At 44.1% G+C, this 17607-nt stretch overlaps 1 protein-coding gene across 3 annotated transcripts; it reads right to left on the bottom strand.

The window, feature by feature from the left end:
- Positions 1–603: 603 nt before the first annotated feature.
- Positions 604–16516, bottom strand: LOC118936246. 3 transcript variants are annotated; one of them, XM_036939320.1, is made up of 11 exons: positions 16020–16516; positions 8350–8545; positions 6716–8310; positions 6425–6548; positions 6024–6202; positions 5656–5816; positions 4289–4433; positions 3949–3989; positions 3808–3862; positions 3023–3125; positions 604–1116 (listed from the first exon to the last, which is right to left on the bottom strand). In XM_036939320.1, the coding sequence occupies exons 1-11, from the start codon at positions 16099–16101 to the stop codon at positions 861–863; spliced, it is 2937 nt and encodes a 978-aa protein (XP_036795215.1). In that variant the 5' UTR covers positions 16102–16516; the 3' UTR covers positions 604–860. The 3 variants fall into 3 exon arrangements, with proteins under 3 accessions (XP_036795215.1, XP_036795207.1, XP_036795200.1); XM_036939312.1 differs by having other exon boundaries at positions 3808–3859; positions 6716–8545; positions 16020–16513; XM_036939305.1 differs by having other exon boundaries at positions 6716–8545; positions 16020–16512.
- Positions 16517–17607: the final 1091 nt, after the last annotated feature.

Here is a 17607-nt window from a genome sequence, read left to right on the forward strand (position 1 = left end):
ACCACTAACTACATGTAGCTCTGCCCAGAGTACTCCTGAAGTACCCTGTCGTGTGCGTTTAGGCAGTAGGCCTATGGTCTCATGAATCTTCTCAAGAACCCCCTGTGGATAGGTAATTACCCCTAGTGGTCCTAGCACCCCTGGTTGAGAGCCCCTGTTTTAGTGTGTATTGTTAACAACAAGACTTTACACTGAGTGGAAAAAACATTAAGAACACCTTAATATTTAGTTGAACCCCACCCACTCCCCCGACCCCTACTACCATACCCCGTTCAAAAGCACTTAAATCTTTTGTTTTGCCCATTCACTCTGAATGGCACACACACAATCCATGACTCAATTTTCTCAAGGCTTAAGAATCCTTCTTTAACCTGTCCCCCCCCCCTTCATCTACACGGATTGAATCGGATGTTTTGTACACTCAGTGTACACTGTCAGTGACAGATCCCAGTAAAAATGGCATGTATACCCAAATAAAAATATCCTAGTTGTTGTGTACAACACATTTATAGATGACTACCATCACCTGCTGGGCACAAATACATTTCCTTCACTACAAATGTGTTTATACACCCAGAACAGCATTTTCAAAATAAACTCTCTTTACACAAGTTTGTATTCAAAACTATTTATTTCATTCTGACAAAATGATTTACAAAAACCCAATACTTTTTTTATAGACACACAAATGAATATTTACATCATTACTCTACTGGCTCATTTTCCCCAATGAGAACAAAATACTGCACACATCCAAACAGTGAAATAACAGGGCTTCTCCAGCCTGGACTAGGGGAACAGGGGGCTAGCGGTAAGGGCCTGGGATAGAGGGTAAGGGGTTTGTTTTAAGAGCAGGCATATCATTTGCTCTGGACCAGAAAATAGCTTGTGTTGTTAAAGCGAATAACTTCCACCTTCTCCTCTTCTTCCTCCTCTTCATCCTCCTCCTTCCTCTCTTCTTCCCGTGGGACGGGTTCCCCGTAGATTGGGTGGTCAAAGTTCACGAGGGCATGTCCTTCCTGGGTAGGCAGGGTTGTGACTGGGGGGGAGGGGCAAGCAGGAGAGGAGGAGACGGGACTCAACCTCCACAGCTTAGACATGAACCTCTCCCTGTGTCTGAGAGAGCGAGAGAGAGAGGGTGGGGAGAGAGGGTGTAGGAAAGAGAGAAAGTAGGGAGGAAAGGCAGTGTGAGCAGAGATAGGGAGGAAGAGAGAGGGGAAGGTATTTAGATAAATGGTGTTGTGCTTGTTTCTGTAGATGACAAAATTTAACAGCTAGTTAATTAACTGATGGTTAATCATGATAACCATAGATATAGTGCCTTGCGAAAGTATTCGGCCCCCTTGAACTTTGCGACCTTTTGCCACATTTCAGGCTTCAAACATAAAGATATAAAACTGTATTTTTTTGTGAAGAATCAACAACAAGTGGGACACAATCATGAAGTGGAACGACATTTATTGGATATTTCAAACTTTTTTAACAAATCAAAAACTGAAAAATTGAGGTGCAAAATTATTCAGCCCCTTTACTTTCAGTGCAGCAAACTCTCTCCAGAAGTTCAGTGAGGATCTCTGAATGATCCAATGTTGACCTAAATGACTAATGATGATAAATACAATCCACCTGTGTGTAATCAAGTCTCCGTATAAATGCACCTGCACTGTGATAGTCTCAGAGGTCCGTTAAAAGCGCAGAGAGCATCATGAAGAACAAGGAACACACCAGGCAGGTCCGAGATACTGTTGTGAAGAAGTTTAAAGCCGGATTTGGATACAAAAAGATTTCCCAAGCTTTAAACATCCCAAGGAGCACTGTGCAAGCGATAATATTGAAATGGAAGGAGTATCAGACCACTGCAAATCTACCAAGACCTGGCCGTCCCTCTAAACTTTCAGCTCATACAAGGAGAAGACTGATCAGAGATGCAGCCAAGAGGCCCATGATCACTCTGGATGAACTGCAGAGATCTACAGCTGAGGTGGGAGACTCTGTCCATAGGACAACAATCAGTCGTATATTGCACAAATCTGGCCTTTATGGAAGAGTGGCAAGAAGAAAGCCATTTCTTAAAGATATCCATAAAAAGTGTCGTTTAAAGTTTGCCACAAGCCACCTGGGAGACACACCAAACATGTGGAAGAAGGTGCTCTGGTCAGATGAAACCAAAATTGAACTTTTTGGCAACAATGCAAAACGTTATGTTTGGCGTAAAAGCAACACAGCTCATCACCCTGAACACACCATCCCCACTGTCAAACATGGTGGTGGCAGCATCATGGTTTGGGCCTGCTTTTCTTCAGCAGGGACAGGGAAGATGGTTAAAATTGATGGGAAGATGGATGGAGCCAAATACAGGACCATTCTGGAAGAAAACCTGATGGAGTCTGCAAAAGACCTGAGACTGGGATGGAGATTTGTCTTCCAACAAGACAATGATCCAAAACATAAAGCAAAATCTACAATGGAATGGTTCAAAAATAAACATATCCAGGTGTTAGAATGGCCAAGTCAAAGTCCAGACCTGAATCCAATCGATAATCTGTGGAAAGAACTGAAAACTGCTGTTCACAAATGCTCTCCATCCAACCTCACTGAGCTCGAGCTGTTTTGCAAGGAGGAATGGGGAAAAAAATTCAGTCTCTCGATGTGCAAAACTGATAGAGACATACCCCAAGCGACTTACAGCTGTTATCGCAGCAAAAGGTGGCGCTACAAAGTATTAACTTAAGGGGGCTGAATAATTTTGCACACCCAATTTTTCAGTTTTTGATTTGTTAAAAAAGTTTGAAATATCCAATAAATGTCGTTCCACTTCATGATTGTGTCCCACTTGTTGTTGATTCTTCACAAAAAAATACAGTTTTATATCTTTATGTTTGAAGCCTGAAATGTGGCAAAAGGTCGCAAAGTTCAAGGGGGCCGAATACTTTCGCAAGGCACTGTATGTACAGGACAGGGTGTTATCTAGTGAGGATGGGAGGATTAGAGTGGAGGTGAAGAACAGAGGGGGGTGGTTTACCTGTAGAGGTAGGTGGACAACAGAGTGATTGACAGCAGCACACAGGAAGCAACCACCCACAGGACATGAGGCCACACCTCTACACCACCCCTAGACTCAGAGACTGAGAGGGAGAGGGGAAAACAGAGGGGTTGGGAGAGAGGGAGGGAGCGAGAGAGAGGGGGGGAGCGAGAGAGAGGGGGGGAGGGAGCGAGAGGGGGGGAGGAAGCGAGAGAGAGGGAGGGAGCGAGAGAGAGGGAGGGAGGGAGCGAGAGAGGGGGGAGGGAGGGAGCGAGAGAGAGGGGGGGAGGGAGCGAGAGAGAGGGGGGAGGGAGCGAGAGAGAGGGGGGAGGGAGCGAGAGAGGGGGGGAGGGAGCGAGAGAGAGGGGGGGGAGGGAGGGAGCGAGAGAGAGAGGGGGGGAGGGAGGGAGCGAGAGAGAGAGGGGGAGAGAGGGAGAGAGAAGGGGGAGGAAGGGAGAAAAAGAGGGGGAGGAGAAAGGAGAGCGGAGTGCGGGTGAAAGGTCATGATATTAATAAACTGTTACACTATTATACTGACGTGTGTGTGTGTGTGTGTGTGTGTGTACAGTATTTGTGTGAAACTTGAAGAATGGGGTGAGATGAGTTGGCCCAGGTTCTGTGTTTCCTGAAGCACTTTCAGTTGATGAGGTTATGACATTAGCTTCCTGTTATGGCCTTCTGTAAGGTAGGAGGATTTCTGACATTGAAAATATCCCACTTAACTCTAACACAAACACACTGTAGCTTCAACCAATCGACATACAGTAGCTCTCTGTCCCACTAACCTGATGTCTCTTCTGTCATACCAGAGCCAGAATCTGTGTCGTCTGTGTAGTCCTGCTGGAGAGACAGAATGAGACAATGTGAGAAAGAAAGATGTCACAGAGAGATTAAACAACTAGGACCACTGTGTGTGTGTTTCTTACCATAACAGTAGAAAGATCGCTGAACGCAGTTGGCACAGGGGCTGTAATAAAGGAGATTCCCCATGAACCACACATACACAGCTAACTGGCTAATAGAGGAGTGTGTGTCTGGCTGGGTACATGAACAGGATCCGTTGAAGGGTAAGCGAGTTGACAGGTAAGCTGTAAAGCTCTGTAGAAGGTATCTGTTAAGACTAGAGACCAGAGCAGAAAGGAAGGAACAGGGAGGGGTTGTCATGACTACCTTTGTCTATGGGCTGGATGGTTCTCGTTAGCCTGGTCCTGGATGATAGTATGGAAGAGTTTAATTAAGCACGTACAGATCTGGTGTGTGTGTTACCTGTCCAGGTGTTGGCGTAGACAGCCGTGCTCCATTCACTCCAGTGGCCATCAAACTCTTCCTTAGCTCTGAGTTGGATCAGGTACTGTACTCCTGGCAACGCATCTGTTATAGTGTAGAACTGGGCTGTGGTGGTCCCTTTTATCTGCATGCACACACACACACCAACACTTTTGTTTTACTATCCTTATTCACATTTAAAATACTATTTTCCCTAACACCCTAAACCTAACCTTAACCGCAAGGCTAACCCTAATTATAACCCTAACCATAAATCTAAACCTTCAGTCTAAAATAGCCTTTTTTCCTTTTTCCTTGAATTGTCCTTGTTTTACTAACCTTGTGAGGACTTCTGGTCACCACAATGATAGTAAAAACACACACAGATGACGAAATAGAAAAAGTAATGTATGTTTGAGCCAGAACAGAGCAGGCTAGATGAACAACATGGGTCATTACACCAACACCCAGAACAGAGCAGGCTAGATGAACAACATGGGTCATTACACCAACACCCAGAACAGAGCAGGCTAGATGAACAACATGGGTCATTACACCAACACCCAGAACAGAGCAGGCTAGATGAACAACATGGGTCATTACACCAACACCCAGAACAGAGCAGGCTAGATGAACAACATGGGTCATTACACCAACACCCAGAACAGAGCAGGCTAGATGAACAACATGGGTCATTACACCAACACCCAGAACAGAGCAGGCTAGATGAACAACATGGGTCATTACACCAACACCCAGAACAGAGCAGGCTAGATGAACAACATGGGTCATTACACCAACACCCAGAACAGAGCAGGCTAGATGAACAACATGGGTCATTACACCAACACCCAGAACGGGGCAGGCTAGATGAACAACATGGGTCATTACACCAACACCCAGAACAGAGCAGGCTAGATGAACAACATGGGTCATTACACCAACACCCAGAACAGAGCAGGCTAGATGAACAACATGGGTCATTACACCAACACCCAGAACGGAGCAGGCTAGATGAACAACATGGGTCATTACACCAACACCCAGAACAGAGCAGGCTAGATGAACAACATGGGTCATTACACCAACACTCAGAACGGAACAGGCTAGATGAACAACATGGGTCATTACACCAACACCCAGAACAGAGCAGGCTAGATGAACAACATGGGTCATTATACCAACACCCAGAACGGGGCAGGCTAGATGAACAACATGGGTCATTACACCAACACCCAGAACAGAGCAGGCTAGATGAACAACATGGGCCATTACACCAACACTCAGAACGGAGCAGGCTAGATGAACAACATGGGTCATTTCACAAACACACAGACACACCAACACATGCATGCGAAGCCACACACCTGTGTTCCGTGTGGCATGGTGTGGTATCTGAGCTCATAAAGCAGCTCGTGATAGCGGTCTCTCTCTTTCCAGGAGTGAGGAACAGCCCAGCCCACCCTCAGTCTCCTCTCCTGCCCCTCCACACCCCTCACCACCACTGAGCTGGGGGGGTCTGGATGAACTACACACAGGGGGAAAGGGTGAGAGAGGGAGGTAGAGAGTGGGAGAGGAGGAGAATGTTAGCAAGGTGTCTTATTGAGTGGTCTGTTAAGCATGCACACAAACCTATACTCACATTACACACATGCCTGCACGCACGCACTCATATCATACACACACAGACACATACTGCCTTACGCACACACACATATCACACACACACACTCACTAATGTCCAGAGGTGTGAAGTCTAGGAGAGGGCTGGTGGTGTTGCCAGCAGTGTTGGTGACACACAGGTAGGCCAGGTGTGGCTCTCTACTCTCCTTCTCTTGATGACCTATAGCACACCAACACCGAGACAGCAGGGCGGAGTAGGAACAGTTGACACGAGAGAATGACCCTGATAGACTGAGAGAGAGAGTGAGTTAGTATTCCACCCACACTGTTCTGTCGGCATCATATGCTTGATAAAGTAAGTAATTTAAGACAAAGGAATGAGGAAGAGGAGAAAGAAGAAGGTGATGAGGAAGTGGAGGAAGAAGAGTGTGATGAGGAAGAGAAGAAAGAAGGTGATAAGAGGAGGAAGAAGAGGGTGATGAGAAAGAAGGAAAAGAAGATGTGTGCTCTCACCCTTTCCGTAGGAGGAGGTAGCACTGAGGGACAGGAGTCACCGGTTGACTGGCTGTCCAATCACAGCGGATCTTACTGCTGGGTGACCTCTTATAGCAGGACAGCTTAGGCCTCTCTGGGGGAACTGAAAGACATTCCAGGGGAAAATCCATAATGTTTGTCCGTTGTTCTTATGTGACCATGAACGTCTGCTGCTGATTCACACTTCACAGAACACATACAGTATGGTTGTCAGCTTCAATGACCAGAGGTGATGAGGTTAGACAGAGAGATGCCATCAGTATAACTCACCTGCCACGCTCACCCTCAGAGAGGAGACCAGTTTGCCCCCGCGGTGGCAGCTGTAGTTCCCAGAGTCACCCACCGCCAGGGAGGGCAGGGTCAGAGTGGCGCCTCTCCTCCCTAACACCACTACTCCTCCTCTTTCCTCTCCTCCTCTCAGCGGCCTCCCATTCAGTCTCCACTGAGACCGCCCTCTCAGCCCCCTCACCATCCTCCCCCCCTCCTCCTCTTCCTCATAGTCATCCTCACTGTCCATCGCATCAGTCCACCGATTAGAGGACAGCTCAGTGTCAGCCCCTCCCACTCCGCTGTCTCTGGTTGGTTGGAGCGATGTCCCAGTAAGAGGAAATAGTTTCTGTGTATCTGTATGTCCTGATTGATTGACAGTGTAAAGACTCCGCCCTGTATCCCTCTGCTCTCCTCCTCCTTTGTGCTCCTCCTCTGTTACATCTTCCACATTCCCTTTGTTAACTTCTCTCACAGTAAGAGGGGTGTGGTTTCCTGCACGAGTGTTCCTGATGACGGGTTTCTCCCTACTGTCTGTCCCGGTATCATCTGTGACAGGAGTGTCTGTTACAGTAAGGACAATAGTGTCCTTTCCAGTAGAAAATGTGTCTATTCCATTATCACTACCGTCTTTTATAGCACTGACTGTAGTTCCATTATCACTACCGTCTTTTATAGTACTGACTGTAGTTCCATTATCACTACTGTCTTTTATAGTACTGACTGTAGTTCCATTATCACTGCCGTCTTTTATAGTACTGACTGTAGTTCCATTATCACTACTGTCTTTTATAGTACTGACTGTAGTTCCATTATCACTACCGTCTTTTATAGTACTGACTGTAGTTCCATTATCACTACTGTCTTTTATAGTACTGACTGTAGTTCCATTATCACTACTGTCTTTTATAGTACTGACTGTAGTTCTATTATCACTACTGTCTTTTATAGCACTGACTGTAGTTCCATTATCACTGTCGTCTTTTATAGCACTGACTGTAGTTCCATTATCACTGTTGTCTTTTATAGCACTGACAGTGGTTCCGTTAGATGTGGTGTCTGTTGTGGTGCTGACAGTGGTTCCATTAGATGTGGTGTCTGTTGTGGTACTGACAGTGGTTCCGTTAGATGTGGTGTCTGTTGTGGTGCTGACAGTGGTTCCATTAGATGTGGTGTCTGTTGTGGTACTGACAGTGGTTCCGTTAGATGTGGTGTCTGTTGTGGTGCTGACAGTGGTTCCATTAGATGTGGTGTCTGTTGTGGTGCTGACAGTGGTTCCATTAGATGTGGTGTCTGTTGTGGTGCTGACAGTGGTTCCATTAGATGTGGTGTCTGTTGTGGTACTGACAGTGGTTCCGTTAGATGTGGTGTCTGTTGTGGTGCTGACAGTGGTTCCGTTAGATGTGGTGTCTGTTGTGGTGCTGACAGTGGTTCCGTTAGATGTGGTGTCTGTTGTGGTGCTGACAGTGGTTCCGTTAGATGTGGTGTCTGTTGTGGTGCTGACAGTGGTTCCGTTAGATGTGGTGTCTGTTGTGGTGCTGACAGTGGTTCCGTTAGATGTGGTGTCTGTTGTGGTGCTGACAGTGGTTCCGTTAGATGTGGTGTCTGTTGTGGTGCTGACAGTGGTTCCGTTAGATGTGGTGTTTGTTGTGGTGCTGACAGTGGAGGGGTGTACTCCGGTAATGACACCGGTGTATTTTCCATTTCCAGCGATGGTGCTGGTGTGTTTGGCCCTGTTAACCGTCACCTCCAGCCCGTTCACCTCCACCTGACCACTACAGGCCAAGACCAGAACGCTGCCTGGGGACACCACCAGCACCCTGGGAGGGGGGTCTGGAGGGAGAGAGAAAGACATAATGAGTCAGTACTGTACAGAGACACAGGCACACATGCAGGCACGGATGTACCCTTATATATACACACACACACGTTGAGGGGTATAGGTTGTGGTTGACTGGGCAGTACAGATAAACTGAGAGAACACATTGCATAACTGATCACCAACCCCTCTTTCACTTCCTCTTTCAACACATCCCTTCTTCCCACCTCTTTCTCTCTTTCCCTTTCTCGAAGTCTCTTCTATCTCCTCTCAGTATTTATCTTCTCTCAGCCTGTCTCTTCTTTAACAAACTCTTTCTCTCTCACCATCTGTTATTCTGTTTCTCTCCTCCTCCTATGCCTCCACCCTCTCTGTCTGTTATTCTGTTTCTCTCCTCCTCCTATGCCTCCACCCTCTCTGTCTGTTATTCTGTTTCTCTCCTCCTCCTATGCCTCCACCCTCTCTGTCTGTTATTCTGTTTCTCTCCTCCTCCTATGCCTCCACCCTCTCTGTCTGTTATTCTGTTTATTGTCTGTTATTCTGTTTCTCTCCTCCTCCTATGCCTCCACCCTCTCTGTCTGTTATTCTGTTTATTGTCTGTTATTCTGTTTCTCTCCTCCTCCTATGCCTCCACCCTCTCTGTCTGTTATTCTGTTTCTCTCCTCCTCCTATGCCTCCACCCTCTCTGTCTGTTATTCTGTTTCTCTCCTCCTCCTATGCCTCCACCCTCTCTGTCTGTTATTCTGTTTCTCTCCTCCTCCTATGCCTCCACCCTCTCTGTCTGTTATTCTGTTTATTGTCTGTTATTCTGTTTATTGTCTGTTATTCTGTTTCTCTCCTCCTCCTATGCCTCCACCCTCTCTGTCTGTTATTCTGTTTCTCTCCTCCTCCTATGCCTCCACCCTCTCTGTCTGTTATTCTGTTTCTCTCCTCCTCCTATGCCTCCACCCTCTCTGTCTGTTATTCTGTTTCTCTCCTCCTCCTATGCCTCCACCCTCTCTGTCTGTTATTCTGTTTCTCTCCTCCTCCTATGCCTCCACCCTCTCTGTCTGTTATTCTGTTTCTCTCCTCCTCCTATGCCTCCACCCTCTCTGTCTGTTATTCTGTTTCTTGTCTGTTATTCTGTTTCTCTCCTCCTCCTATGCCTCCACCCTCTCTGTCTGTTATTCTGTTTCTTGTCTGTTATTCTGTTTCTCTCCTCCTCCTATGCCTCCACCCTCTCTGTCTGTTATTATGTTTATTGTCTGTTATTCTGTTTCTTGTCTGTTATTCTGTTTCTCTCCTCCTTCTATGCCTCCACCCTCTCTGTCTGTTATTGTTTCTCTCCTCCTCCTATGCCTCCACCCTCTCTGTGTTATTCTGTTTATTGTCTGTTATTCTGTTTCTCTCCTCCTCCTATGCCTCCACCCTCTCTCTGTTATTCTGTTTATTGTCTGTTATTCTGTTTCTCTCCTCCTACTATGCCTCCACCCTCTCTGTCTGTTATTCTGTTTCTCTCCTCCTCCTATGCCTCCACCCTCTCTCTGTTATTCTGTTTATTGTCTGTTATTCTGTTTCTCTCCTCCTACTATGCCTCCACCCTCTCTGTCTGTTATTCTGTTTCTCTCCTCCTCCTATGCCTCCACCCTCTCTGTCTGTTATTATGTTTATTGTCTGTTATTCTGTTTCTCTCCTCCTCTTATGCCTCCACCCTCTCTGTCTGTTATTCTGTTTATTGTCTGTTATTCTGTTTATTGTCTGTTATTCTGTTTCTCTCCTCCTCCTATGCATCCACCCTCTCTGTGTTATTCTGTTTATTGTCTGTTAATCTGTTTCTCTCCTCCTCCTATGCCTCCACCCTCTCTCTGTTATTCTGTTTATTGTCTGTTATTCTGTTTCTCTCCTCCTACTATGCCTCCACCCTCTCTGTCTGTTATTCTGTTTCTCTCCTCCTCCTATGCCTCCACCCTCTCTCTCTGTTATTCTGTTTCTTGTCTGTTATTCTGTTTCTCTCCTCCTTCTATGCCTCCACCCTCTCTGTCTGTTATTCTGTGTATCTCCTCCTCCTATGCCTCCACCCTCTCTCTCTGTTATTCTGTTTTTATCTCCTCCCCTATCCTTTCTCCCACCATTAAAGCTCCGTCACAGAGCTACAAAACATTTGTCTAAATATTTACTGATTAACATTCTTTACTAAAAATAAACAAATAATATAACAATCTCTCTGTCTGTGGCCCCAACCTCCATAAAGCTGCTGTCACTAGACACTGGAGATTCTCTATAACGACCGGCAAAAGCCAAACTGGTGACACCAGCTGATAATGTGAAGGAAATCCTGTAGAAACAGAATTTTTTTAAGGGTTTTGACAAATCTGTGGCTTGTTAGTTTACCCTTGGGTCTGAGTAAACACGATTGGCTCCAGCCTTGACAATGTTGGCCTAATACCAATACTGTTCCCAGGACCCTGGACTTTCAAACTTATAGTCTCATGTTTAGAAAGTAGTATATTTTGTATATCATTTACAAGTGATATCCAGAGCATTCGGAAAGTATTCAGACCCCTTCACTTCTTCCACATTTTGTTACTTTACAGCCTTATTCTAAAATGATACAATACCCCATAATGACAAAGCAAAATTTATAATTTCTAAATATATATATATATACATTTTTTAATATTAAGTTTACATACAGCTGAAGTCGGAAGTTTACATACACCTTAGACATATACATTTAAACTCAGTTTCACAATTCCTGATATTTAATCCTAGTAAAAAGTCCCCATCTTAGGTTAGTTGGGATCACCACTTTATTTAAAGAATGTGAAATGTCAGAATAACAGTAGAGATAATGATTTATTTCAGCTTTTATTTCTTTCATCACATTCCCAGTGGGTCAGAAGTTTACATACTAATTGAGTGTATTTGTTGGCATTGCCTTTAAATTGTTTCACTTGGGTCAAACATTTCAGGTAGCCTTCCACAAGCTTCCCACAATAAGTTGGGTGAATTTTGGCCCATTCCTCCTGACAGAGCTGGTGGAGCTGAGTCAGGTTTGTAAACTTTCTATGGGATTGAGGTTAGGGCTTTGTGATGGACACTCCAATACCTTGACTTTGTTGTCCTTAAGCCATTTTGCCACAACTTTGGATGTATGCTTGGGGTCATTGTCCATTTGGAAGACCCATTTGCGACCAAGCTTTAACCTCCTGACTGATGTCTTGAGATGTTGCTTCAATATATCCACATAATTTCCCTGCCTCATGATGCCATCTATTTTGTGAAGTGCATCAGTCCCTCCTGCAGAAAAGCACCCCCACGACATGATGCTGCCACCCCCGTGCTTCACGGTTGGGATGGTGTTCTTCGGCTTGCAAGCCTCCCCCCTTTTCCTCCAAACATAACGATGGTCATTATGGCCAAACAATTCTATTTTTGTTTCATCAGACCAGAGGACATTTCTCCAAAAAGTACGATCTTTGTCCCCATGTGCAGTTGCAAACCGTAGTCTGGCTTTTTTTATGGCGGTTTTGGAGCAGTGGCTTCTTCCTTGCTGAGCGGCCTTTCAGGTTGTGTTGATATAGGACTCGTTTTTACTGTGGATATAGATACTTTTGTACCTGTTCCTCCAGCATCTTCACAAGGTCCTTTGCTGTTGTTCTGGGATTGATTTTCACTTTTAGCACCAAAGTACGGTCATCTCTAGGAGACAGAACGCGTCTCCTTCCTGAGCGGTATGACGGCTGCGTGGTCCCATGGTGTTTATACTTGCGTACTATTGTTTGTACAGATGAACGTGGTACCTTCAGGCGTTTGGAAATTGCTCCCAAGGCTGAAACAGACTTGTGAAGGTCTACAATGTTTTTTCTGAGGTCTTGGCTGGTTTCTTTTGATTTCCCCATGTTGTCAAGCAAAGAAGCACTGAGTTTGAAGGTAGGACTTGAAATACATCCACGGGTACACCTCCAATTGACTCAAATTATGTAAATTAGCCTATCTGAAGCCTCTAAAGCCATGACATCGTTTTCTGGAATTTTCCAATCTGTTTAAAGGCACAATCAATTTAGTGTATGTACATTTCTGACCCACTGTAATTGTCAAACAGTGAAATAATCTGTCTGTAAACAATTGTTGGAAAAATTACTTGTCATGCACAAAGTAGATGTCCGATACGGACTTACCAAAACTATAGTTTATTAACAAGAAATTTGTGGAGTGGTTGAAAAACGAGTTTTAATAACTCCAACCTTAGTGTATGTAAACTTCTGACTTCAACTGTAAGAATTCATACCATTTACTCAGTACTTTGTTGAAGCACCTTTGGCTGTGATTACAGCCGAGAGTCTTCATGGGTATGACACTACAAGCTTGGCACACATGTATTTGGGGAGTTTCTCCCATTCTTCTCTGCAGATCCTCTCAAGCTCTGTCAGGTTGGATGGGGAGTGTTGCTGCACAGCTATTTTCAAGTCTCTCCAGAGATGTTGGATCGGGTCCAGGCTCTGGGTGGGCCTTTCAAAGACATTCAGAGACTCGTCCCGAAGCCCCTCCTGTGTTCTCTTGGCTGTGTGCTTAGGGTCGTTGTCCTGTTGGAAGATGAACCTTCACCCAGTCGGAGATCCTGAGTGCTCTGGAGCAGGTTCTCATCAAGGATCTCTCTGTACTTTGCTCCGTTCATCTTTCCCTCGATCCTGACTAGTACTCTAGTCCCTGCCACTGAAAAAGATCCCCAAAGCATGATGCTGCCACCACCATGCTTTACTGTAGGGATGGTGCCAGGTTTCCTCCAGACGTGACGTTTGGCATTCAGGCCAAAGAGTTCAATCTTGGTTTCATCAGACCAGAGAATCTTGTTTCTCATGGTCTGAGAGTCCTTTAGGTGCCTTTTGACAAACCCCAAGCTGGCTATCATGTGCCTTTTACTGAGGAGTGGATTCCATTTGGACCACTCTACCATAAAGACCTAATTGCTGGAGTGCTGCAGAGATGGTTGTCCTTCTGGAAGGTTTTCCCATCAGAGTGACCATCGGGTTCTTGGTCACCTCCCTGACAAAGGCACTTCTCCCCTGATTGTTCAGTTTGGCCAGGCAGCCAGCTCTAGGAAGAGTCTTGGTGGTTCCAAACTTCTTCCATTTAAGAATGATGAAGGCCACTGTGTTCTTGGGGACCATTAATGCTGCAGATTTTTGTTTTTTTTACCCTTCCCCAGATCTGTGCCTCGACACAGTCTTGTCTCGGAGCTCTACTAACAATTCCTTCAACCTCATGGCTTGGTTTTTGATCTGACATGCACTGTCAACTGTGGGACCTTATATAGACAGGTTTGTGCCTTTCCAAAACATGTCCAATCAATGGAATCTACACAGATGGACTCCAATGAAGTTATAGAAACATCTCAAGTATGATCAATGGAAACTGGATGCACCTGAGCTCAATTTGGAGTCTCATAACAAAGGGTATGTATACACATGTAAATAAGTTATTTCAGTTTTTTATATTTAATCAATTTGCTAAAATGTCTAACAACGTGTTTTTCATTTGTCATTATGGAGTGTTGTGTATAGATTGACATTTAACATAAGGACATTAAAAATATATATACATTTTACAATAAGGCTGTAACATAACAAAACATGGGAAAAGGGAAGGGGTCTGAATACCTTCCGAATGCACCGTACGTTTTTTAAGAGAAAGCTTTTCAATTGGCATCTCTCCCTCTGTTTTCAGTCACAGGTGGGGACAGTGCAGGAGTTGGGCTCATTAGTTGTGCTCCAATTTGACTGAGGATAGCTTCATTTGTGACCTATGTACAAATTGGAATTGTGCACAGCAGAGCATAAGAGTTTCCACATCAATGTTAAAATGAGTTAATTAGTTAAGTTATTAAATGTTATATTCCAATGTAATTGAATGTTATTAGTTATATTCCATTCCAATATTATATTCCAATGAATATATTTGTTTTATGAGTTAAAAACATCTATTGAAAACCGTTTGCTCCTGAATGTCATTGTAAAGACTGCTGGGATTTAAAATCTTGCATTATTCAAATCATATTTTGTGCAATTGTACATAATGGATGGTATGGATAAGGAACAACAAAGAAAGAACAAAGAACATGATGTGCAGGTGAGTTAAATAGATTACTTTACATCAAATCTCCTCATAGTGTGGATATTAATGGTGATATGCGCAACACAATCCCCCCCATATTTTATTTAAATAATTAACATAAGACAACTAAACTTAGCTTTTGAGTATTACTTACCAAATCATTTCTTAACACACTTGTGTGAAACCCTCTGTCAATTTTCTACCGGGGTAACTGGCATCCCCTGGGGCCAGTAGTCTAGTACTTTAAAAAAATGCCCCTTTTCTAGAAACAACATTTCATGAAATAACAACAAAAAAAGTGTAAACTGTAGCCATTAATTTCCATTTATAGTTTATTCCCCTAAACATGACCTTCATCTACATAACACTTTTTCCCCCTCAGAACATAGCTTTTTTTGTGTCAGCAATTAGACATTGTTCTTAGGGGGGCCTAGTTACCCCCTAGTACCCCATCTCTGGAAAATGTCAACAGAGCACTGAGCTTACCAAAAGCTTTTTACATGTAATTCCGCTCATGTTAATTTACATTTTTGCGACTAGCAGAAACAACTTTGCAGATGACCACAACATGTAAAATCCTCAATAGTCCATGAGAAAGCAACACCGCTCTGTCAACAAAGGTCTATATTTAGGTTAGAAAATCCAACTTTTTGGATATACCAAAAAAAAAGTAAAGTATGTGGACACCCCTTCAAATTAGTGGATTCGGCTATTTCAGCCACACCTGTTCCTGACAGGTGTATAAAATCGAGCACACAGCCATGCAATCTCCATAGACAAACATTGGCAGTAGAATAGCCTTACTGAAGAGCTCAGTGACTTTCAACGTGGCACTGTCATAGGATTCCCCCTTTCCAACAAGTTAGTTCATCAAATTTCTGCCCTGCTAGAGCTTCCCTGGACAACTGTAAGTGCTGCTAGAGCTTCCCTGGACAACTGTAAGTGCTGCTAGAGCTTCCCTGGACAACTGTAAGTGCTGCTAGAGCTTCCCTGGACAACTGTATGTGCTGTTATTGTGAAGTGGAAACCCCTTTTCCATCTGTTCATCCACAAATCAAAGCCTTTACTTACGCCAAAATTGTAAGATGGAACATTTAAGAAAAATGCACCCATGCCTTTATTTCCCCCAAAATATAAACTCGTAGCTTTCATTTGATATGCTCCAAATATCTAATTTGATAACTTCATGGGGACTTTTCCATGAAAATGCCCCTTCTTAAAATATATTTTATAACATAAGGAAAGTGACATTTCATCACCATAGCGCGTTCCCCGCTCTGGGCAGAGTGGGTGGACACCCTAAACATAACTGAAAATAAAATAATTAGTCTATAGGCATGAAACAAAATCTATTAAATATTTGATTGATATAATCCAGTAATAAAATAAACCTACCTCTCCGTGGACAGGTCCCGTCCAGAAAGCAGTGGACTGTCAGCGCAGACAGGAGAACCGTCAGCCTGATCCACGATGGCATCTTTACGCTTCTTTCATACGAGTCATCTCTCTGTGTCGGTAAATCCAATCACACCGTATCAGTAGACTAGATTATAAAGCTGCTCCCTTTCAGACATCAATTAACACTCATTTAAAACGCAGAAAAAAAACCGTTATACAAGTTGTCCCTGTTCCTGTACAAGCTCTCCAGACTACCTCTCCGCTGGACTGAGTCTGGACTGCCGTTATGAGCAGCTGTTGATTTACATAACTCAAATAGATCAGACCACCTTCTGTGTTTTAATAAAATAACAGAAGCGAAGACATCACCAGATCTGTTGCAGAAACGTTGCAAACGACGTAACGGGGAGGGACCTACATGAATTTGTCCTAATAGCCTAATTACACCCCAGGCACCAGCTAAACGGACCACCTCTTGTCTCTCTCTCTCTCTCTCTCTCTCACACTCACACACACACACACACACACACACACACACACACACACACACACACACACACTCACTCCCAACGGGCTCTATTTAATCTGTATCGCGGAAGTTCAGCTTTTACAGCGTGATTGAAAAGTCAAGGTAATGTTCCCACTTTAGCGGAGACAGTATTCACGGTAAACGCTGCATGTCGGCTCAATCGGAAATTACCATTACAAGTTTATCCCGCAATATGTAACGATTCTGCGATACAGAGAGAATATATCCCTAAACCTCAGTTAATTCTGGTCAGACAACATGAACTCTCAGAAATCGGACATTGCGAAAGTACAGATAGTGTCGTGTCCATGTGTCAAACTCCTTTCCAGATAAAACTGTCCATGTTTGAAGGGCGAAATGCCAGAAGCACTTTTGCGGAGCCAGCGCGCTGGGGAGAGTATGTTACAAAACAAACACTAGGTTTACGTAGTACACTGCTTTTTCAGGAGATTGGGCAAATATTTTGCTGTAATCTTGACTTGTCCTAATGACATGGTCAGTAATAATAACCTGCTTCTCCGAAGGCTACGTTCATCTTGTTTTGTTCTTTTGGTTATGGAGATAAGGCCCGGGTTGCGGTTAAGAACATTGAGACAAACGTCTGTAAAAAGTGCTATAAATAGGTTAGATTGATTGTTTCCCTTATTATAAACATTATTCCCCATACAGTCACACTACAAACGAAATCATACTTTGATGTCAACTGTAAATAATTATATTTCAGTTGACACTTCCTCTTTGGATTGACAAAGACTTGAGTAACTTTCTTAACTTAAAACGTTCTCACTGAAACCCAACATCAACCTGCTGTATCCATCTATGACACCAGTGCTTGAAGTGGACTGAAATAGGTGACAGTACTTATTTTGGGCGCCCCTACTGTTTATAATTATGTGCCACTGGCAGAACGGCACAACATTTTAAAGCAAAACTCTGTAAGAGGTGCCAAAACTCAAAACAGTAATACATTTGAGGTGCGATACTCTGTACTTCTGCGTTCTGGCACAATTCAAGCACTTTATAACACGTTGCAACACAATCTCACAATCAACTCGT

The sequence above is a fragment of the Oncorhynchus mykiss genome, chromosome 2, assembly GCF_013265735.2.
Source record: "Oncorhynchus mykiss isolate Arlee chromosome 2, USDA_OmykA_1.1, whole genome shotgun sequence".
Classification (NCBI taxonomy): domain Eukaryota; kingdom Metazoa; phylum Chordata; class Actinopteri; order Salmoniformes; family Salmonidae; genus Oncorhynchus; species Oncorhynchus mykiss.